This window comes from Urocitellus parryii, chromosome 10, assembly GCF_045843805.1.
Source record: "Urocitellus parryii isolate mUroPar1 chromosome 10, mUroPar1.hap1, whole genome shotgun sequence".
NCBI lineage: Eukaryota > Metazoa > Chordata > Mammalia > Rodentia > Sciuridae > Urocitellus > Urocitellus parryii.
The window spans coordinates 117,587,547-117,612,376 of NC_135540.1; the positions used below are offsets into that span (position 1 = coordinate 117,587,547).

At 34.6% G+C, this 24,830-nt stretch overlaps 1 protein-coding gene and 1 pseudogene across 2 annotated transcripts in view; both read left to right on the forward strand.

The window, feature by feature from the left end:
* Arap2 (ArfGAP with RhoGAP domain, ankyrin repeat and PH domain 2) overlaps positions 1-24,830 on the forward strand; it is a 169,422-nt gene that overhangs the window by 139,349 nt on the left and 5,243 nt on the right. Inside the window, exons 27-31 of one of the 2 annotated variants that reach the window (XM_026386588.2) lie at positions 1,711-1,729; positions 7,025-7,145; positions 15,318-15,400; positions 17,566-17,601; positions 19,834-19,897. In XM_026386588.2, coding sequence (XP_026242373.2) covers positions 1,711-1,729; positions 7,025-7,145; positions 15,318-15,400; positions 17,566-17,601; positions 19,834-19,897 — 323 coding nt within the window. Of the gene's footprint in view, positions 1-1,710; positions 1,730-7,017; positions 7,146-15,317; positions 15,401-17,565; positions 17,602-19,833; positions 19,898-24,830 lie in introns of both variants that reach the window. The other variant, XM_026386586.2, reaches the window with a different exon arrangement.
* Positions 2,452-3,186, forward strand: LOC113180542 (synaptosomal-associated protein 29 pseudogene; annotated as a pseudogene).

A 24,830-nucleotide genomic window follows, 5' to 3' on the forward strand; every position in this document is an offset into this window, starting at 1 on the left:
AATTCAAGAGCCTCTTGCACTTTTCTAATCAATTATGTTTCAGTAGTAACTACACTTATAATTTAACTATTTATGGAAAATTATGTACCAAAAGTTGTCATTAAACCTCTAGCTCTATTAATCTTATCCTCTTCCATAAAATAACAAAAAGGAAAATCAACTGGGAATGTGGTGGTGATGGGGAGTATAGTTGGCTATCCTATGAAATAGATTTATTCCTTGCAGTATCCCAATATTATTGTATCTACTAGTCTTAATTTTTATTATTATCTACTACAGAATTAAGGAAATCTCAACCACTGTGTTCTAACATAAATCTTCGTGTGTCAATAAAACAATGGAAGGGAGAAATAGTTTAGTTTCAAGAAGCTATTATGTCCACGTTGGTGTTCTCTCAGTTGTATATTTAAATTTTTGTGAAATTCATTTTGAATGAATGTAAAACAATGAGTGAAAATGTATTAGTAATTCTGCTTCCTCCAAATTAAAGAAATATATATTTTCTATGGAATAAATACCAAACAAAGGAAATCATACCCAATTTTATATTAGGAAGAACTTTTTAAGATTTATTTTAAAAGCTTTTTCTTTATTTTTTATTGGTGCATTATAGTATACATAATGGTGGGATTTCTGGTATATATGTATATGTGCACATGATATAACAATACACTTTGTCCAATATCATTCCCCAGTATTTCCCCTTATTCTGCCCTGTTCCCTCCTTCTGGAGCCTTCCTCTACTCTACTCATTTCCCTTCGATTTTCATAAGATTTGACTATTGCCTTTCTTTTCCCTTAGAAAAAATATATGACCATTGACTTTTTAAATTTAACTCATTTCATTTAACATAATATTTCCAAGTTCTATCTATTTCCCTGCCAGTGACATAATTTTACTCTTCCTTATTGCTGAAGAAACTCCATTGAGCATATATACTACATTTTTTAATGCATTCATCTGTTGATGGACATATACGCTGGTTCCATAGTTTGACTGTTGTGAATTAGGCTGCTGTATACACGGGCATGCATGTATCACTATAGTATGATGACTTTAATTCTTCAGGATAAATACCAAGGAGTGATATAGCTGCACTGTATGCTGGTTCCATGCCTAGTCTTTTGAGGAACCTCCATACTGATTCCCAGAGTCGCCGTACTAATTTACAGTTCCACTAACACAAACGCACATTTTTCTCATTTCAACAGCATTTATTCATTCTTTGTCTTCTTGATGGCTGCCAGTATAACTAGAGTGAGAAGAAATCTCGTATGGTTTTGATTTGATTTTCGTGATTGCTAGGGATGTTGAACATTTATTTATTTATTTATTAGCCATTTGAATTTCTTTTCTTAAAAAATGTCTTTTTCATCCCATTCATTGTTTTGTGTGTGTGTATTAAGTTTGTTTGTTTGTAGTTCTTTGTGTATTCTAGATATTACTACCCTGTCAGAAAAGCAACTGGCAAAGATTTTGGCTTGATGTCTGTTTTTTTTTTTTTGGACCTAGGAGTAGCTCCTCCTGCTTGTTGTCAGGCTCCATTTTCATGGTATATCAATTTCCATCCTTTCACTTTCAGCCTGTTGCTGTGTTTCCCTGTAAGACACAATAAATCAAAATGTTCAGTTGAAAGTCTAATAGAATAGGCCATCCTGAAGACAAAGTCTTTGAGATGGAAGATGAAATGTTTGGCCTTTAACATTCAGAAAGAGAAACATTAAAGAAGTAACTATGACCAGAATACAAAAGAACCCTGGGTCAATATTAAGAGATGAAATATAAAAATCATCTGAATTGAAGAACATTGTGAGATGCAGGCTAATGGAATGAAAAATCTTTTCTGGGAAATAATAACAGAAAAATTTTCAAAATCTTCAGAAGAGGAGACATCCATAGACAGAAGGCATTTAGAACTCCAAGTAGCCAAGATCAAAACAGAACCTCTTGACAACATATTGTAATTAAAATGCCTAACATACTGAACAAAGAAATTTAAAAGTCTTAAGAAAAAATATCAGGTCACATTTACAGACAAGTCAATCATAATTCCTTCTGACTTCTTCGTACAAATTCTAAAATCCAGAATGGCTTAGAATAATGTCTTCTAATTCCTGAAAGAAAATAACTGTCAACCAAGATGACTATATCTAGCAAAAGTATCCTTCAAAACCAGAAATAAAAACCTTCCAAGATTAGCAAAAACTAGAAGAATTCATGATCATTAAGCTAGTAATGCAGAAAATACCTTTAAAAAGAAACTTCACGAACAAAACCCGCAACTCTCAAATGAACAAATCTCATTTGAAAAGCAGGTAAGGAGATAAGAAAAAGTACCAAGTTAAACATTATAAATAAGTCAGATTGGAGGATTGAAGGACAGGGCACAGTTCTTGGCCACTGCTAGCCACATTTTTCCTTTTTCCCTGACAGAGACTCTCACTGGCACCATGTCTGCCTACCCAAAAAGCTACAGCCCTTTGTATGAGGAAGACAAAGACTCTCATCCAGCCAGTTGGAGGGATGCCTGCAACTTCCCTCATAGACCCAAAGCACCTGCCGATAGGCACCAGTACCTATGGTAGGATGTGCTGTGCAGGGAAGAGGCCAGAGCCACCAACACTAGTAGGTCCCTGTCCCTTATGAACTAGTTTAGCAGCTAGTAGTACCAGAACACACAGAAAAAAAAAATGGTAGACAAAATGGATCAAGATATGAAGACGGGTAAGAAACATATCAGTAGCATTAAGTGTGTTTGGGGGCTCATCAGTTACTTCAAATTCAAATAAACAGAGACCCTACCTGAATAGAGTGGTATGCCCACTCCCCAGGAGAACAGCAGATTAAAAGAAGCCGTAAATACAAGTACAGAACAGGAGACAAAGTACCAACCCAGCCACCCAAACCTCAGAAAGCTAAATAATATAGGCTCTGTCTTTGGAGGGCCTGATTTCTGCTATGAGTACAGATGCTTTTATCCAAAGAGCCTACATCTTCAAGCCTATCAACAGAAAATTGACAGCAACCTAGATGAACTGTCGATGGGACTAGGTGGTCTCAAGCACATAGCCCTAGGGATAAATACAGAAATTGAGCAAGATGACATTCTTGACCAACTCACAACTAAAGTGGACAAGTTAGATATCAACATAAAAAGCACAGAAAGAAAAGTTTGGGAATTCTAAAGATGAAAAGATTGGAAAGATCTCATTTTAAACTCTCAAGAAATTTCGTGTATTATTTAGTATGTAAATTAATGTGTGTTTGCAAATATAACAGAATGGTCTTAAGAGGATTTTTGTTGAGATGGAAAAAAAAAGAAATTAGAATGCCAAGAATTAATAAATACCTCTGTATAATAACATTGAATGTAAATGGTCTCACTTTTCCAAATAAAAGACATAGGTTGGCAAAATGAGTTTTAAAGACAAGACCCAACTATATATTCCTTGCAAGAGACTCACAAGCAAAAAGGGAACACTTCAACAAAAGATACAATGATAGTTACACACTGCTCCGAACGCTATTGCACCTAATTGCTTAAAACATTAGTAGAATTAAAGATTCAGACCCCAGTACAATTTATTTAAGCACACCTATCTCATCAATAGATACACCATGTAGATATAAATGTAGTGAAGACTCTTTGGACCTGAAAAATATTCTAAATCAAATGGACTTAACAGACATCTATAGAATATTTCATCTAACAATAGATGAATCCACTTTCTTCTCAGTATTTGGGAACCTTCTCTGAGCTAGACAATATTTTAAGCCACCAAGCAACTCTCTATCAGATCATGATAGAATAAGCTTAGAAATCAACACCAAAATAATTAAATAACCCTGCAGAAACTATATGAACACTGAGAAACTGAACATTATACTTTTGAATGTTTAATGGAGGACAGAAGAAGCAGAGTAGAAATTTAAAATTCTTAAAATCAAAGCTACAATGTACCTGAAACTAGTGGGCACTATGAAGGGTGTTCTAAGAGGAAAGTTTGTAGCTGTGTGTGCCTATTTAAGAAAATCAGAAAAATCCCAAATAAATAACCTATTGATGCATCTCAAAACCCTTGAGAAAGAAGGACAAACTAATTCCAAAACCTTTAGAAGAAAGGAAATTATTATAGTCAGAGCCAAAATCAATGAAATTGACAATTAAAAAATTACAAAGGGTCAATGCAAAGAAAAGTTTGCTCTTTGACAAAGTTGGTAAGCCCTTAGATAAACTAACCACAAGAAAAACAAAGGAGATCCAAAGTTCAGGATGTTCAAAATGTGAACAAAGCTAATGCATTAGAGATGTAGCAAGGGACGGTTATAAAAGAGGAGGAGAAACAAAATAGGAAAAATAGGACCATATGATTATGTGATACCTGACCTTCTGATTAGATCAGGAGAACATGATGAATATGGAATGACTATATAGTAAGGGGTTTGGCTAGAAATTTTGCTTATATAACATTGGAAATATTAGTACTCTGAAGTGAGGAGTTAGAAAAATATGACTGTTATGGAACAGTCCAGGTATCACAGGATTCCAAAGAGAGTTTCCAAAGGCATAGCACAGAGACACATAGCACAGAGTTCTTACCAGAACTCAAGAATTATGAGGAAGCTGTCATACTATGAAGATCTTAGTGGTACATGCAAGCCAAGAAAATTTCATACCAACAGACTAGAGTTGAACTCAGAGCTGACAGCACCTAGAGAGCAGTCATAGTGGACCCAACTGATATGCACTTTTTGTTTGCTGAGCTAGATTAATCTAGAGCCAGGGAATGTTCTGTTGGGGATAAGATGGAGAGAGTCAAATGTATGAGCAAAATCTCCCCAAGTTTAGGGACCATGCGGTAGCTAACCAGCATGAAAGTGTGAATTACTGGAAATATTGAATCTATAACCTTGACTTTGTTACTTCCAACCATGCACAATGCCCAACAAAGTGTATGTGCACCTTTATTTTCGCCCTTACTAAATAGATATCTTTTAATTTATTATAACATCTTGAAAGCAGACAGAAATTTAGGTGTGAGAACTTTTAGAAAGCTGTTTATATTCTTAACATTTATATTCAGATTTCATATTGCAAATTACTTTGTGTTCTTCCCTCATCCTTAACATATTTTCTTCTCAAAGCTTACCTCTGGTTTCCCTTAGTAATATATAGCTAACATACTGGATTACATACAATTACTATTAAAATAAATTTTTAATGAGTATACACCCAAAGTCAGAAATGGGTATTTTTTTCCCTAAGCCTGCTTTCTCTTTGACCAATGAATGGGTCATTTAGACAATAGGCCTTAGCTTTTTTTCTTATTGGTAAGATTTTAGATGTTTATTAATTTGAACAATAATTAAAATGATGAGTATCATCAGAAGAATTGAGTGGGTTTTGTCTGGCGTAAGCAATATAAAATATATCTCACAATGTAATTTTAGCTTTTAAAATTCTTTGCCTACTTTTAAACTAATAATATTATATGGATTTCTTCACATTCCTATTCTAATTCAGCCAAAGCATTAAGTCCATCCAGTGTTTCCTAAATTGCTTGCTGTATATCTTTCCTTATTTACCTGTAAAATACCCTAACAATATGTTTCTACATAACAGAGTATTAAGAGAATGTACCAGAAGACAAATTTTAGTAGAACATTTTAAGTAATTATTTTATAGTCATAAAATACCTAAAAGGAACCTTTGTTGGCATATGATTTAGTACATGCTGGTATATGTGTCATTAACACCATCTGGTTTTGCTAATTATCTATGTTTGTGTTCTTGTTTATGGTCAGATTTAATCCAGATTTTTTGCTTTCATTTAGTCATGCCATGCTCATATTTTTTAACCTATTTTTAAACTTTATTTTCTGATACAAGTCATAATAAAGGTTTTATCTGAAAAAAAAACACCTAAAGCTTATTAACTTTAAATCTAAGAATTCTTTCTGAAATCTTTCAAGTTATTTTGCAAATTACAGAAACTATGCGTGGATATTTTAAATCCTGATAGCAGCGTTTTGCCCTATGGCTTTTTTTTTTTTTGTGGTATATTTTCCAATGTAAGGGACACAGCAGTCCTGCAGAATAGGTATCTTTACTTCTGGTTTATGGGAAAAGCAGATGCTGACACCAGAATGACCGTGTAATGGTCATTTGACTCAAGATCCTGTTTTTTTTTTTTTTTTCCCCCTACTCTTCTTCAGTTCTTGTCAGTTGAATATCTGGATTTCATGGGAACCTTTTAGACAGGTGATTCATCATCCATATGATACAAATACAAATTTTAGTGTTCTTACCAGAAAGTAGTTGTTAATAGAATTAGTTTAAGCAATTTCTAAGCATGGAACAATGACAGCATTGCTCATGAAATATAATTGTTGTTAAATATTCTACTGCAGCCTTTCTGACTCTGGCCTATCTCATATTTACAGTAATTTTTCTAATCCCTTAGAATCCCTGAGTTAGAATTCCTAGATTCCTGAGTTTGAATTTCTGAAGATGTTTTCTTTTATTTGCATTTTTTATATTAGGGCTGTTCAATAGAAATAGAATTCACACATGTACTTTTAAATTGTGTCGTAGCCACATTTTGAGAAAAGTATTAAAAAAAACGGAGAAATTAATTTTATTATTTTACTAATGTTTTATTTATTTGCATATGCAAAATACCTCCACATGTAATCAACATTTAAAATAGTGACAGGATACTTTTTAATTGAACAAAGTCTTCAAGATCTGGTATATATTTTATACTTTCAGCACACCTCAGTTCAGACTTACCGCCTTTTCTGTGTCCATGCACTTGGATGGACCTGGCGGGCCTGTAGAGCATAAAGAGCAATACCCTTGACGAAAGGTGTTCCCCAGGAACTCACCTTAACTATTTTGTGGTAACAGTTATTGTTTTGTATTGTCAAAACTGAAAGTAAGCAAATGTTTTCTCTTGTACTCTGAATAAAGTGAAAATGTACCCAACTTACAGAAGTAATGCTGTATTTCACAGAGAAAAGTATCAAAGAAGGAGTCTTGAAAATCAAAGAAGAACCATCCAAAATACTGTCTGGAAATAAGTTTCAAGACCGCTATTTTGTCTTACGGGATGGACACCTTTTTCTTTACAAGGATCCAAAGGTAATTGTATGAGTCAGATTTGAGCATGCATACATTTTTATTTGGGTATTGATGCATTCATTACATACCATTCTCAGCCATCTATGGCGAAGTCCCTGCCTGCAGTAAATAAAATGCATGGTAAGCTGATGATTTCCTTCAGCCTCTGGATATGCATTAGTTTACTCAGTAATAACAGGGGAGAATTTTCTATGGCCTATCTAAGCATCTTAAATTTTTTAGGACAGAGAATAACTTAAGCCCTGAAGAAAGCTTTAAAATGTATTGCATAAACTAGCGTATAAATTTGGATCTTAGTCAATAAAATTAAGAGAAAATGTGTCATACCCTAAGGCAAAAGAGGCTTAAGTTTAGCTAATGGAAATTAATGAAAAGTGGCATAGAAGGGCAAAATTCAAACATTATAATAAATCTTAATGTCTTTCCAACAAATTTCAATGAAGTGATTCATGTAATGTCATATTTATTCATTTAATCTTATTTCCTCTAAGTTCGAATTCCCTGAAGAACTTTATTAGATAATTATAGAATGGAGAACTAAAAATAAATACAGGGAGTTAGATAAATGCTGTAGCTATGAGAAAATTGAACTTAGCATTAGAAAATCTTATATCCACTAAGAACTGGTTGTGTGAATAAGGAGCTTCACCTCTCAACCTCAAATTCTGAATCTGTAAAATGACAGTAGTAGTATGTGTCCAGCAGTCCTGGTGGCTTTAATGCTTAAACAAGAAAGTATGTAAAAATACATTTTAAGATGAAATATTTCACAAGTATCTATGATAATTGTAGCATGCTCTTCAAAAGATGCCATTAAGGGCTGGGGTTGTGTGTGTAGAGCACTTGCCTGGCATGTGTGAGGCACTGGGTTCCATCCTCAGCACCACATAAAAATAATAATTTTTTTAAAGATGCCATTAATAATATGAATAGAGAAGTCCCAGGATGAAAAAAATATTCATAGCACATATCCAGGATATGAAGAACTCTTCCAAAGCAACAATAAGAAAAAACAGCCTAATAAACATTAGAGCAAAGGATTGAACAGACACCACTGGAAGGAACATACAGAAAAGTCCAATTAGCCATTGGACTAAAAGTGATTAATATCATTAGTTATTTGGGTATTGAAATTAAAACCATGATAGCTGGGTGCAGTGGTGCACTCCTGTAATCCCAGCAACTCGGGAGGCTGAGGCAGGAGGATTGCAAGTTCAAACCCAGCCTCAGCAACCTAGCGAGGCTCTTCTGAGCAACTCACTGACATCCTGTCTGTAAAAAAAAAAAAAAAGAAGAAGAAGAAAGAAAAAATAATAAATAAATAAAACCCTAAGGTACTACTTTGTACTCATTGATTTAACCTAAATCATGAGTGAAAACCCCAGTGTTAACAAGAATGCAGATTGTCTAGAACTCTCATAAATAAATTGTTGTGGAAGGATAAGATCACACAATTACTGTGTAGAAAGATTTAGCAGGGTTTTTTGTTTTTGTTTTGTTTTGTTCTGATACTGGGAATTGAACAGAGAGGTGCTTTACCACGGAGCTATAATGCCAACCCCACACTTTTTTTTTTTTTTTTGGAGACAGAGTCTTACTAAGTTGATAAGGGTCTCTCTAAGTATCCAAAGCTGGCCTTGAACTTGCAATCCTCCTACCTGGGCCTCCCAGCTTGCTGGGATTACAGGTATGCCTTACTGTACCTGGCAGCAGTTTTTAAAATAAGTTTTTTTTTTCTTTTACCCATGATCCATTAATTCTATTCATAGGTACTACATCCTTATTATTAGTTTTATTTGTAAAAACTAAAGCCTAGAAACATTCCAAATGTCTAACAAAAAAAAAAATGCAACATTTGAAGGATTGAATTCAACTCATCAATAAAAATGATTGGATTCTAATGCATGCAGCAATATTGGTGAATGTTCGAAACCTGTTAAACAAAAGAAGCTTGGTGCAAAATAGTACCATATGCAAAACCATTCTATGGTGACAGAAGTCAGAAAATTTGGGGAGTTGGATAGAAAATTGCTGTGAAATTTTCCAATGGAAAGATCAGTAGGGCAATTTCTCCATCCTGTTGTGGATGTGGGTCACAGGATTGTATACAGTAACATTTCTTCTTGAGATTCATATGGTACCAAGGCCATTGTTTTCAATGTAGAATGGCAGTCATCAGGTGCTGGAGACTGTTTTTATACTAAATATTCACTTTATACTGAATATTTCCTTGTGTAAACATTGCTTGCATTTTTTAAGCGAATGACACTTGACCGTGTTCTGCTGTGGGAATGTACAGACCTAGAACATCTGTTAATATATTATTTAAAAAAAAAACCCACTATGAGGCTGCTTTCCAACTATATAGCCCCATTTTCTTTCTCTCTCTCTCCCCCTCTCTCCCTCCCTTTTTTTGTGTGGCTTCTCTTGAGCTCCTTGAGTCTCCACATGCTATAACTGCTTTCCTTATATATATATATTCTTCCAGTAGGGAGTAGGGCAGCCTCTGTGTGGTCATAAATCAATTTTAGCAGCATTCTTACTTTCTTTGTACATCCTGCATTTGCCTTCTTCCAGGGCAGTGGAATGTACAACCAGGAGGACAACAGAAGATCCTGAAATTCTGCAACTTTTGTTCCTCTACTCAGGAAATTGTATTATATACTGTACTGAAACCTTACTATTCCACTTGACACACCCAGAAAGGAGTCTGCCTTATCACATGGTTGTTAATGTTTATTATCATCCTTTAGTTTTATCAGGAGAAGGATAGTAGAATTTGTAGAAATAAGGCACAAGGATTTGGAGCTATGTGAATAGAGCACACCTGATTTTAAGGTTCATAAATTTTGTGATTGTACAAGTTAAAGCTAGACTTAACAGATCATTATTTTAGTCATATAGAATAGAATCTGATAAAGAAAAATTTTCTGGTTTCTGATAATAGGCCACTCACTTTGATCTTCTGGGCTGATTTTCTTAATAATTGTTCTTTCATATACATAATATGTTAGTCATTAGGTACTTTGAGTTGGGTGTCAGCTTGAAGCATTAAAAAGTCAGCCTGAGCTTTTTAGTCCTACCAAGGAAACTTCTTCCATTGTGCATCAGGGGAAGGTCACTAGAAACAACTAGTTGTCATTAGTGGTAGTGATGGCAGTCACAATGGTAGTGATAGTTCCAGCTAACACCCAGATGGCTACTGTAGGCAAAGCAGGGTTCTGTCCATTTCACTGGGATTATGTCATGCTATCTTTATTAAAAAAAACAACAACATAAAATCAGTACTGTGATTATTCCTACTTTGCATATGAATAAATAGAGCCACAAAGACATTACAAACTTGCCCAAGACCACATAACAAGTAAGTAGTAGAGTCAGAATTCATTCTCAGGTGTCAGATTTGAAAGGCTCTATGAAAGAACTTACTAAAAACCTTAAGAATTCGCATTATTTTAGCTTGCTGTTTTTGTTCACAAGATTTTATTTTAAAAGGATAGCTCTTTTTCATTAAATGGTACTAAATATTTTGAAACATGGTTATGCATACAATTTAATTATTCATAATTATCCTCCAAGCTGATGTAAACTCTGCTATCTGCCTCAAAGAAACTAGTTCATGGAGCAGTGACTCTTAAGAGATGGTTTTTCTGAGATGAAGAATTATATATATCCCTGAACGGAATTTGTTTTAAGAATTTGTATGCCTTTAAAAGGATCATCTTGCTCTAAGATAATTTACACAAACTGCTGTGTGCTAGTACCCTGTCTGAAAGGTAGTGTTCTTTAAGGACACCAAGCACATTTATTCTTTAAATCACAGTGACAACAGATTAAGGGTTTATAGTCTAATTAGTAAATGTTTAAAAATTTCATTTACACATCTGTCAGAATAAATTATTAATGCAACTGATATTTTAATTTGCACAGTGAAGAAAGCAGATGAGAGATTGTTTTTCTTTAAACTAAAGTTACTGTTATTTTCAACACATAGTTTTACTTTGCCAGTGATTTTTTCATATTGAACATAAGTCCCTATTTATATTGATGGTGAAGTCATTGCCAGTATTAACTTTTCAAGAAGTTGCACAAGTAATAATCAATGGTAAAATCCCCCAACTTAAGTAAAGATTTGGCTGTGTTTTGACATTTGCCATTAATATATCTGTACTTGTATGTATTTAAAAAATGATTTCCTGAGAAGGGAGTCGAAATTCCAAATTGAGAAGTGTATTTAAAGCAACTTTGTGTTAATTAGAGATAATTTATGAATGTTCATTAACAACAAATTAGGGTAATACACAGGGGAAGGTATATTTTGTTTTGCAAGTTTTCCCTGCACAGAAAAATGTTAATTAAAATGTTTTCAGACTTGATTTACATAAAAGGTGAGAGGTTTCAAAGAATATTGCCATGATACTGTTAATAGTGTGAAAAAAGCAAGTAAGTAAAGGGGGTCGTTAAAAGTTGCACACACTAATAAGCAAACTCCTTTTAGCTACAGGAATAATTTTTTAAGCATGCTTATTTAATTGGCTTAGTTAAAAGTTTTACTTTGAAATGTGGTGGTTCAAGCAACAGATTACAGACTTTATAACAGTATATAGTGCATTGAACTTTTTGGAGGAATTATCCAGAAATTATATACACCAAAAGAGAGAGTTGTAATATGCCAGTGGTAAATTCATCTTGCCAAGTGATTTTCCTTTTACAAAGACTGTTTTATTAGTATCTTTCCAGTTCCTCTTCATGCATATTCACTTTAAAGATTGCAACAAAAAAAAAATATTTCTTTTCACAATTGTTGATCTCTCTGATGATTTTATTGGTGTTTTTTTTTAGAAAGAATATATTATAAAATAATGAACTTGGGTGCCAGAAGTGGCTCGGGGAATTCACTGTGTTACTTTAGATTATCAACCTCTTAACAAAAGGTCTTCAAAACGTAGGCAAGCCTGAACTCGTCACTGTTTTTTGTATTTCTCCTCCTTACACATGCGTGGCCACCCTCCCTGTTCTATTGGAATTGCTGCCTCTTACCCTACCCCACTGCTGTTTGTTGGTACTGTGTCCAAGGGAATGACTGTCTAAACTATCAGAGAGGACATATTGGCTGTGATCTGATTGACCTCTGACAAAGGTGGCCAGCAGTCACCTCTGCTGCATTTTCCTAAAAGTCAGCTTTCTCTTTGAATATCTCTTACAATGGGATGCTGAGCACCAAAGCAAGCCACCCAACTATTCTGTAATAGATCATCCAAATTTTGGAATGTTCTTTCTGAAAGTTGAGAAAGTTAGCAGGTCGCAAAGTCAGAAATCAGTCCCTGTGGGACGTAAAAGAAAAAAAAAGTGCATAAACTATCAAAAAATGACCTTACCAAGAAGTAGAGACTAATTTGAGGAAAATTATAGAAATTCACTGATAGAAGTAAAATATTAACCTCTCTAATATCGATTGATCATAACTATAATCCTTTTCAAATTTTCAAAGGGAGTTGTGTTTTAATACTTTGCAGTAATGATAATCTACTTCAAATAAGTGAGAATAATTGCAATCGGGGGATAAAAAAATTAAACAATTGTGATCTATTTTCCCAACTATTTTCTATTTTCTGTTTTTCCAACTATTTATAGATATATCAAATGGTGTGAATATACTTTATATACAACCAGAGATATGAAAAATTATGCTCCATATGTGTAATATGAATTGTAATGCATTCTGTTGTCATATATAACAAATTAGAATAAAAAAAAGAAAGTGAATACTAGGTTAGGCCTGTTTATTTCCTAATAAAGTATGTGCTTAAATAATTTTTTAAAATTTTTAAAAAGATATATGTTAAAGCTAAAATAGCTTAAATAATATAATCCTACCATAAAAGTGAACATACCATAGAAGAATGGTACTATAAAGTCACTTAAGAGAATTAGATATTAGGATTTATTTTTTGAATAAATATTCTATGAAAAGTGCATGAGGTGGAATAATTGTCAAAAAAATTTCAATTTAAAGTCTCCACTATCTGGAGAAATAAAAATATATTCTAAATTGATGACTTAAAATTTTAAAGATAGCAACCTTTGAAGGTATAAGAGCATGGAACTGAGTATGAGATGTGTCAGACCACTTCAAACTTAAATAAAAGTTAAGAAACTTTAAAAGAAAAAAATCAATATATTTGACTTAATAAAAATAATGGAAGTAAACAGTGAGCAAAATTATGGCAGATAGCAATTGGAATAGAATATTTCACTTAAGAGACACATAATGTCATGTTTAATATATAAAGAAGTAGTGCAAAAAAATAAATAAAGACATGGATAAATTGTTGACATATCAAAACTACAAATGGCTAGTAAATGCATAACCAAAACTTTATAAGTCAGTCATCCATCTTGGCAAAAATCTAATTCTTAATGATGTTCCTAACCCATTTCCCAGTGTCTGCAGATCTGAAAATCTATCTGTAACAGTAAGGAAAAAAAATCCAAGATACATATTTTTAAAAATATCTTTGGTGATAAAAATAACAAATTTAGTGATACTAACTAATGATTAAAAATAAATTCACCACTGTGGACTTTATGATTCCTGCCACAGAGACTGTTGTTCACCAGAGCATTGCTCTTTATCATATTTCTGATTACCTAGCTATATATTTTTCCTTTGTACTCTCCTAACCTGCTTGCTACATGGAAACCAGTTTTTCGTTTTATAAACATGTTCTTGGGTTGGGGATGTAGCTCAGTTAGTAGAGTGCTTACCTCACATGCACAAGGCCCTGGGTTCAATCCCCAGCACCACCAAAAAAAAAAAAAAAAAGTTCTCTACCCTTTACTTTTCAAATTTAACTGTTGTTACAAAGAAAAGACATAATATAGAACTTAGTACAGTAGAGCTGTACATTTGCTACATTGGCATCTGTGCATTGTCCCAGGATCCTAAAAAATACCCATATTTCAAAATTTTATGAGATTGTGTTCTAAATTTATAACAATGATAGTTATTATTTTCTTTGAGCTCACTTTATGCAATTAGTGGACTATACCCTTTATAGGCATTTTTTGTTTTATTTTTACAGTAACCCTTCACAATAAAACTTTGTACATTTAATCTTCATAATAACCCAATTTATACTGTCAATAATTTTACCATCCTTATTCACAAACAAGAAAATTAAGTCAGAGAAATTTAAGTAAAATTACAAACTAACAAGGTATAACCAGATTTATACCATAGTCTTTCTGAACTCAAATCCATCACTTTTAGTTATAAATGATATCTGCATACCAGTATGAAACAAAAAGATTTCCTTACAAATGTTTGAGATATGGAGAAAGTTGTGTTATAAATTATTCCCATAGTTATCCTCTTTGTAAAATCTTTTATAGAATATCCAAAGGTGAATGATGAGATCTATGTGATTATTATATTAGGCTTTAAGTTAGAATATACTGATTAAAATTTTGCCTATGTCAAATAATTTACCTATGTGAATATATATTCACGCATCTTTTAAAACTTTTTAAATCTTTACTTAAGCACAGATAAATGTGTTAGGAAATTTGTGGAGAAAATACAATTCAGTTAATCTATGGTAAAATGTTTATTTTTTCAGCTAAACTTGAATAAATTATTATTAGAGATGATATTTAAGATAGCTTAAATATGTGTCCATAGGAATACATAGTCTTTGAAATTAAAAATGTCCAGAAAATCATGTATTACCTAGTGCCAAAATTTGACCCAACTAACATGAATATATACAGAGTTGTATTTTGCTCACATTGTATAAAATGTCATGCATTTCATTACAGAATTTTGAATGTATTTTAATACAGTGTACTGCCCTCAGATAATACAGTTGGTGTGATAAAGTTACATAATATATGGCAAATGATTTTGTTATATTTTTAAAATATGAAAAAAATCAGTTCTGATGTACATCTGTCCCCAAGGGACATTTGGATGTGTATATACAAGATTATTTAAAAGCATTTATTTAATTACATTGTAATTAAGACACTTCATTTATTAAAATTTTTATTAAATTTATGAAGCATTGGAGAAACTAAATAATTCTAAACCCAGTTATTAATGTCAAGAAAAATACTTGTTTCATTATAAAAACTGTTCAATTGCCGTTTTGGTTTTTTTTTCCTTTACAGAGCAGTAAATATGACAAAATGTTTCCTCTCAGTGCAATGAAGTTTTATCTTGGTGTGAAGAAGAAAATGAAGCCTCCAACCAGGTAAAGTCTGAAAACAAAGGGTTGTTGAAAGGAAAAAAAGTCAGGAAAGTAAGTGCATTGCAGGATTTAGAGATCAGTGACGTGAGTTTAACTTTCTGTGAAGTAAATTTTAGGCAGATTTCTTGAGTTGTACCTCTGTAGCAGATCAGGGAACTGTGTAGTAGACAAGGAGGGGAGAAGTTCCCACTGAGATTTGTGCCAAGCTCCTTGGTAATCTTCCTCAAGTAAAGCAAGAAATCCTCAGGAGGATGAGGGTTCCTCCTCTTATCTTGATTGAGACCAACACTGCCTGGGGGTGTAAGTACTCTTCCAGGCAAATCTACCCACAAGAAAGCTAACGCTGCCCTCCAGGCTTTTGATACTTGGCTTTTCAAATATTTTGGTCCTAGTCTGTAACCCCCCAACACTTTTTTTTGCCTAAGTCATTTTTTTATTTGTTCTAATTAGTTATACATGACAATGGAATGCATTTTGACACATCATATACAAATGAACTAGAACTTCTCATTCTTCTGATTGTACATGATGTAGAATCACACTGGTTGTGTAATCATATATGCACATAGGGTTGTAATGTCTCAGTCTTTCTACTATCTTTCCTATCCCCATGCCCTCTTCCCTCCCTTCACTCCCTCCTGCCTAATCCAAAGTAGCTCTATTTTTCCCTAGCCCCCACTTTTTGTGAATTAGCATCTACATATCAGAGAAAATGTTCAGCCTTTATGTAACTTGCCCTTTTTGTTATGTTAAATTTGGTATTCCAAACACACAGCAAATATATGGTTCAGAAAATGTGGACTCCTTTTATATTTTATATTTTGTGGGCTTCTATAACACTTGATTCACCCCAGCATTCACTTTACATACAATTTCATATCACAGATCATTTCGGTTAGCTAATTAATGCTCACAGAAATATTTTTCTTAATATCATGAAACAAGATTTTAATGAACTGCATTTGCTGACTTCTCAGATTCTATTACCACAAATTTCCTTATTTTTCTCTCCATACTTATTTTCCAAGGTCAGCACATATACCTGTGTTACAACTATCATATTCATTGATTTCCCCCAAAATATATATAATTCCAGCCATTTGTGCTGACATTTGGTTTTGTTTGTTTGTTTAGTTTTTGGTACCAAGGATTGAACTCAGGGACACTCGACCCCTGAGTCATATCCCCAACCCTGTTTTGCATTTTATTTAGAGACAGGGTCTCACTGAGTTGCTTAAAGCCTCGCTTTTGCTGAGGCTGGCTTTGAACTCATGATCCTCCTGCCTCTCAGTCTCTGGAGCCACTGGGCTTACAGGCATGTGCCATTGTGCCTGCCTGCAGACATTTGTTTTTACTCAATGTGTTAGATATATGGTACAGAAAATGTGGACTCTTTTTATATTTTACATATTTGTGTTACCATAACAAAACACCTAAGGCAAACTACTTAGGGTAACACAAAATTGACTGATTCACTGAGTAAGGACAACTGTCTTTAAGAAAATGGCTGAAATAAGATGAGAGTTTACAGTTTGGGAGGGTCAAAGGAATGGTACCTACATGGGCTGTCTTCTCACCGGATCCTCTCAGCAGTGCCACATCATAGTGGGTGGCACTGGTGGGAATGTGTGGAGATTCTCATGTTCCTATCTCCAAAGAGGAAGCCAGAGAGCTGGTTGGGGCTAGGCTTAGGGTTTTATCACAACCCTCTCCTGAGAACTACTGAGGGATTGCTTGAAAACTACGTTGATCTTTTCCAAGGACATGTGCCTAGTAATCTAAGGACCTTCCAATATTCCCCCACAGCTTAAAGGTTCCATCACCTCCAGACATCACTACACTGAGGACCAAGCCCTCAACACAAGGACCAATGAGAACAAACCACATCTAAACCATAGTATTCACTTAAGAGTATCTTCTCACAGATTTTCCCCTCTGCCCCGTTGCAAGAATCCTTCCTCTCCCTTCCGCCTGTATAAATGTGTAGCAAATCTTTATAAACATTTAGCATTTACCTAGAGGTACATATTGAATCATTACTTGTATAAATCTACTTTATCATGCATTGCCACCATTAAATATTATCTTCTAATATCTAATCCTGTTTTTTAGCCTCATAAAAATTATCATTTTAATGTATTGTATGTGTTTCTTCCCTTGGAACACAGCTGGGGATTGACCGCATTCTCTGAAAAACATCACTGGTAAGTTAATAGTTGAGAACTTTTGATATTTGGGTGACAACTTTAGAAAAAGAATGACTTCATTACTTAGCAGATAGAACTACAGACAGGAAGTGTTTTACCCAGGAGAATTCAAACTCTCTTCTAAATACTTTCAGTTTAAGAAGAGGAAAATATGGGACTGGGGTTGTGGTTCAGCGGTAGTGTGCTCATCTAGCATGCCTGAGGCATGGAGTTCGATCCTCAACACCACATAAGTGTAAAATAAAGATATTGTGTCCACTTAAAATTTAAAAATAAGAATTAAAAAAACGAAGAGGAAAATATATTTGTATTGAGGTTCAGGTCTATTTTAATCCCTGTGTCTTCTTTGACTCTTAATAGAAACTACATACGATTCCTTAGATATTATATGATTGTAGAATCCAGCTTTTAAGAGATACATAAGCAAAATTCAATTTTTCAGAAAGAATAAACTATAGGATTGAAAGGCATACGTATCCTAGTCTCAGACCTGTTCTTTCTATATATGTACTTTCGGAGGTTGCACTAAACACCTTCTCTTCTTCATTTCCCTGTGTCTAATCCTTACCTAAACTGTACCATACCAGCCTTTTCATTATCCCCTCACACACCCATATCTGGTATCCTATGGGCCAGGTCTTTGATCTGCATGGATTATTCTAGAAACCTTGCATTCTCTTTATGTTTCTGACTTGACTTTATTTTCAGTTACATCTTCCACCAACTGCCTGAGAGACATTTCTCCAGTGAGTCATATTTCTCTTCTGCCTTCAAACTCCTCTGTGAATCTTATCACATAGAGGACAAGGACAGGATTGCTGGCATGGCATGCAAGGCCCTCGATGTGACACCATCAGCTTCGTTTCCCATAAGCTTCTCTTTTGTACTTAAGAATAGAATGAGAGTCTGCCTTTAATACTTTATTGTTGCTTCATATCTACATGTACACTATGTGTGGTCTTTTACTGACCTCTCCCATTTTCTCATGGCTTTTATCGTCTTCCTGATGAAATTGTCAACTCAAACTGTCATTCTTTTTTTTGTACCAGGGATTGAACCTAAAGGTGCTTAACCACTGAGCCAAATCCCCAGCTCTTTTTTTTTTTAATTTTTAATTTTGAGATGGAGCCTCGCTAAGTTGCTGAGGCTGGCTTTGAATTTGTGATCCTCCTGCCTCAGCCTCTAAAACCGCTGGGATTACAGGCATGTGCCATCACACCCAAGTCATTCTTCTTTCAGATGATAACTTGGATGCCCCCAAAGGCTTATCAGATGACTCCCATCTGTCATAATTATTTATTATTTCTCTGCATCTGTAGTATTTTATATACAGGGGTACATACATAAGATAATTTTTTTGTTTGGACATGATAATGAGAAGAGACATTTGACTTCCTAAGACTCTGATGAAGGAAGAAAGCATTTTTTTTTGAAATTTCATTTTTATCAGTTTTTCAAGGAAATTAATTTTAATAATATAAGAATAGGAAGAACATAATTACATGGAAATGTTCTCTTATATCATGCTAACATCAGTTATAAAAACTCTTCTTCTTAAAAAAATATGCCACCTCCCTGCTCTTCCCCAGCACCTACAGTTTCTGTGTTGCTATTCAGCTTCACTTTCACTTTTTCATACTGTGCTAAAATTTACTGGTTCACATGCCTAGCTCCCCAAATATACTACAAAAACCTTGAGGGCAAGATCTCTGTTTTATTCAGGATTTCAATATAAGGTAACTGAATCAGTATTACTGGGTATGTAGTGGTTTTTCATGTAGTTTATTTTTTATGAGTCTGTGGATATTAGTGTGTCTAATCATTATGAGACCTGCCTAAGCATTTTTTAAAAAATCTTCCATCGTAAGAATGTGTGTGTGTGTGTGTGTGTGTGTGTGTGTGTGTGTGTGTGTCAGAGTTTCTGGGGAAAAAATTGTTTTACAGTCATGTACCCAAAAAAGCAAAATGATATTGACTTTCTGCCTCTCTAAAAATATTGATTATTTTGCAGCAGTTACCAAAGCCCTTTGCTGTATTTTGTTTAAACCAATATATTTACACTGTTATTTTGATATTGTTTACCTAACAGAAACTACTTGGACTGAAATATTCCACTTTAAATCAAGAGAAAGCCAAAAGGAGTTCTGATAGCTCTATTGCCAAAGGAATTCTGTGGAGACTATCCAGTTGTCGTTTTGAATTATTTATTTTATGAATCTTGTTTTACAGGCACCTGTGTTGTGAAAGTTCACACACTCAGATGGAGTGGATGGCCAGTATCTTTATTGCACAGGTATGATATCTGTTTTAACTACTGAATGGAATATAGCAACTTCATATATAGGAAATGCTGATATGCTTGTGACTTTTTCTTTTAAAAAAAACTTTTATAATAGTTTTAATATTCATACAATTAAAATAAACTTTTATGCTCATTTTTTTAAATATATGAATCTAAATCCATCCATTGCCCTTTGAAAAAGTTGATTCTATCAGACTTCCTCTTTATCAGCCAGCAGCAGTTCCTTGGCTCAGGAGACACGTGCACTTTACCATGGCAGCACAGGGAAGAGGGACTCAGCTATCATCCCACCAGAGTCCCACGTCGTCTTTATTTAGGGACGGATCCTGTTTCCATTTCTGTTCTCCATCCTCCCATCCCAGTGTTTCCAGAAGTTAGGGTAGGAGTGTACATTTCTTTCATAACTGGTGTATGCTAGGTACTTCTGAACAGTCAACTTGTACACTCCTGTTAACAAACCATGTGTCTTTAAGAGTGGATGTGCCATCATTTCCCAGGGCTATTCATTTCGTTAGTGGTTCAGACTCAGGGTTTTCTGAGACAGTGCTTACACTCAGCTTCCCATTTAGTCTCCTCCCTGGAGGAGGACTCACTCTTTCAGAGAAGGGTTAAATAGTCCCATTAATGAGATTGGTTTCTTTCCCAACCTTGTCTGGCTGAATTCCCAGCATTGCTTCACACAGAGTGTTGGCATTCATTGTTAACGATTAAGTTGCCATTCTTCATTACTGAGAGGGTACTTCCCTGTTTCCTTTATAAGGAAGAAGTTGACTTACCCCAAAATCTAGTCCTTACTTGTCTTGAAAAAACGTTTTCTCTGTTCATTTAATTCATTAACCTTTCCAGTGGTTAATAAACGTGACTCCTCCAGCCTGCCCCTTCTGTTACTGCACAGGAATGCATTTGGAAGAAAAGACTAGCTGCTGACTTTTTGAAAATTCAGGCACTCAGACTCTGCTTAAAAAACAAAAATACTAGACTTGAAGGGTTTTAGTCAAGTTGGGACTATGTAGTCAAACGCTGTTATAGTTTTTGTCAGCAATAAATCTAATCCTGTGCTTCTGTTTTTATAATTGAAGTCAGTAGACTCTGAGGTTGAAACAGCATAAGCAGGGCCTACTTCTATGACCAAGTTATTCCTCCGTGCCCCTCATGTCCTTTCTCATCCTCATCCCAAACACTTAGCCCTATTATTTTCTCTTCCTCCTACTTCTGCAGATTATTCAGCTCCCTCATTAAGATAAACACAGAGGCTCTCTTGGATCAAGGATTTATGCCTCATGGTAGGGAAACAGCAAAGTAGCATAGATATACATTAATATGTGTGTGCACACAACACACACATACACACACACACAGCAAATGTTCCTTACAAGGAGTTCTTTCTGGCAACTAGAAAACTTTCTAATATCCATCCCCTCTTCCCTTTACTTCAAAAGCTCTCTAGATGTCACCTTAAATATCATATTCTCAGAGAAAACCTCCCTGGCCTTCAGAACAGTTAGACCCTCAGCACCTTATACTTCTCCATTATATCCATTATAACACGTACTCAGTATTTCTAAAATAGGAAAGAGGAAAAGATGACAAACAAATAATCAGATAAAAATTCAGATGGACATCACTGTGATAAAATAATCTGAATAATCTGCAGAAGTGGGAGGAAGAGAAAATAATAGGGCCAAGTGTTTGGGACAAGGATGAGGAAAGACATGAGGAGCAGGGAGGAAAAGAAGAAGAGAACATGGCTGAGATAAGGAGGGCCCTCGCGGAGAAAAACTCTCAGATATTGGCTTTTTGAGTAGATGACAGGGGGAGCTGAGATCTGTCTGAAATGCGGATGGGTCATCCAGTATTAAAAGGGGTCATTCTAGGTGCCGGGATGTATCTTAGTGGCAAAGCACTTGCCTCAAATACACAGAGCCCTGGGTTCGAGCCCTAATTCCAAAACAGAAGACAGAGGGGTCATTCTAAGGACAGGGGCCAGCACTGTCCTGTTGCAGAGATGTTATCATGTCTCATTTTATTCCATAAAGAGGACGGTGCAATGGAAGATATAAGGTACGCAGAGACAGATCATATTTAGTGTCCCTGTTTTAAGAGTATCAGAGATGTATGGTGAAATTAAGAGTTTGGTTTGGGTCACATGAAATCTGAGATACCTTTAGATACACAAATGGAAATGCAACTTGGGTCAAAAACTCTCAGGCAAAAGTTTGGGGCTGAAATGTAAATTTGTGATTGTAGAGAAAGCTGTAGGATTGGATGAGGTAACAGAGCGGAGGGGCAGAGAGATGGAGAGCACATGGAACATTGTGAACTTCCAAGGTAAAGCAGGCTAGATAAAAACAAAGGAAATAAGGAGGGGTGAGAGGAAGAAAAGCAGGTACCAGATACAAAAAGTCTGACAGGTAATTTGCTGTGGAGATCATGATGCTGTGACCAGGTAGGAAGAAGAGGTCAAGGTAGGATTGGGGGTTTCCCTTTGTCTTTAAGATAGGAGACTATCTATTTGATATATATGCTGATGGAGGAAATCCAGTGATTGAAAAATAAGCTGACAGAGGAAGAAAGAGATTGGAAATCATGAGAGGCCCTGGGCAGACGTGAAGCACTGTGGTCATGTGCACGTTTGTTCATCAGAGCCTAAAAATCATTACTCAACAGTGTGGCACATTTGTTCTCAAATTATTGACTACACATTCTGGTCTACTGAGCAATTATAGATAGGACTGGAACAAGGCTACTCAAAATCAGAGCAAATGAGCAAATGCTAAATTACAAGGAAGAAGTTAATGGATGCAGGGACATCAGTACATTTTGTGGTGGGAATATTATATTCTTAAGTGATTCTAATAACTTTTAAAATGAAATCAGCAAGTACATAATTTGTACGGCAGGCAAAGCTATTAGGAAGGTGGAGAAAAGTGGGGAAATAATTCGTATAGAGTGTGCAGAAGCCAGTTGTCCTGCACCAGAACTCCAAGGTACTTTCTAGCTGCTTTCTGGAAATTTAAGGCTAGATTTAAAGTGAGATGAAGCTACAGAATAATCTTCTGCTTTTCCTCCATCAACTAGCAGACACCCAGAAATTAGAATTATGTTTAGGTTTGGGGCTTTGCAAAATAAAGTATTATAGAATTAAGCATGGGACTTAAAGATGTTTTATAAGGGAAAGAGAGTTTACTAATTCACCATGAAATTTGAGTCAAGCTATGAAGGAAACAGGAAAAAAAAAACATGGAAGAAGAATGTTGGTGAATGGATTAGGAGTCTCAATGAGTCAAAAAAATATTTATATTGAATGAAACAAAGCTGAAAAGTTGGGGAGGTCAAGTTAGAAAGTGAGAGGCAGAAGTGGAGTATGATCAGTATAACAGTGAGAGTATGATCCTCAAGTGTATAATCCTGTTGCATGACTTTTGAAGTCACTTACCAATAGCTATAAATGTTAAATAAGAACATGTCACTCTGACCTAGGGATTTCTGCTTTCCCCAAATCATCATTTAGCATACATGTTATATATCAGCAATTTGAAAAGTCACCTAAATTCCTTCTCTAATAGATTTCTCATAGTTTGACATGTTGAGAACAACCTCATTACATAATATCAAAGTTAATTTTACAATGTTTGGGACCATGACATAAAAACAATCCCAGTGGTAGTCTGAGGCACAAGGATTGCAAGTTCAAAACCAGCCTCAGCAACTTATGCCCTAAGCAACTTAGAAAGGCCCTGTCTCAAAATCAAGAATAAAATTGGGCTGAGGATGTGACTTGGTGGTTACGTGCCCCTAGGTTTAATCCCTGGTACCAAAAATAAATTAAAAAATAATAATTAATAACAACATGAAGTGTATACCTTTTTTTTATTGAAATACCGTACCATCTGCCATTACAGGTTTGCTGAATCAAGGTAATTACTTCACTAATATTCAAAGGTATATATTATACATAAACACTAAGTTTAATAACAATAGAACTTAACACTGTAGAATAATTGAAGATTAGATGAAATGGTACGTGTATATTGATAGGCACAAAAATCTACCAAGTAAGCCCATCAATGTAAATTAGCTACTTTAAAGGGTACACATTATGTATTTGTAGAAATGAATTCTTTGTTATAAAATAATGCATTAAAATACTAACTGCAACATAAGAACAAGAACTTTAACAAATGATGAAAACAAAGAGGAGGCATTTTGCTATATAGTTCACCAAATGTTTTTTATTTCACCAAAGCATCTTAAACTTCTCATTTTGTAGTTGGTGTTCTGTATTTTTTTCCATAGTTGTCTGAAAAATCAATTTGTTTTACCCAATTTTTAAAAAGTTAATCTACCCTGAGGAGTAGAAATATTCTTTAAAGATTTTTCTTTTATATGTATATCTCAAGGATTAATCATTCAAAAGCTTATATTTTTACCTGTGGACAGTTATCCCCTATTGCAAAATTAACTTTTCTTCAGTCATATCTATAACTGTTTAGTGGGCTAGAATGTATAGTCAATAATTTGAAAACAAATGTGCCGTACTCTCTGTTGTACAGCTATTTTCAGTATAAATGTCTGTGTAAACAGGTAACATTTCTTCAAAATTCAATTAGATAAAAAAGTAACATTTTTCAAAAGGTCATAAAATAAGGGTAATTTCTCAGATATCCACGCCTTAGGTTGATTCGGGGATGTAAAATCAAATTGTTTTTACATTAAGATCACCTTTGGTGTTAGGGAGAAAATAAATGTATAGCTACTTTTATTACAGGATCTGGAAATATAGACAAGTGTATTATTTTTCTATTACAAAGAGATTTGCCAGTTTTCTCAAATATTTTCCCCCATTTGGCTTGGTAAGTAGTACGAAGGCATGAATTTGAAACTTAGAAATTGAACTGAGACCTCAAAGCTCAGCTCACTTAAG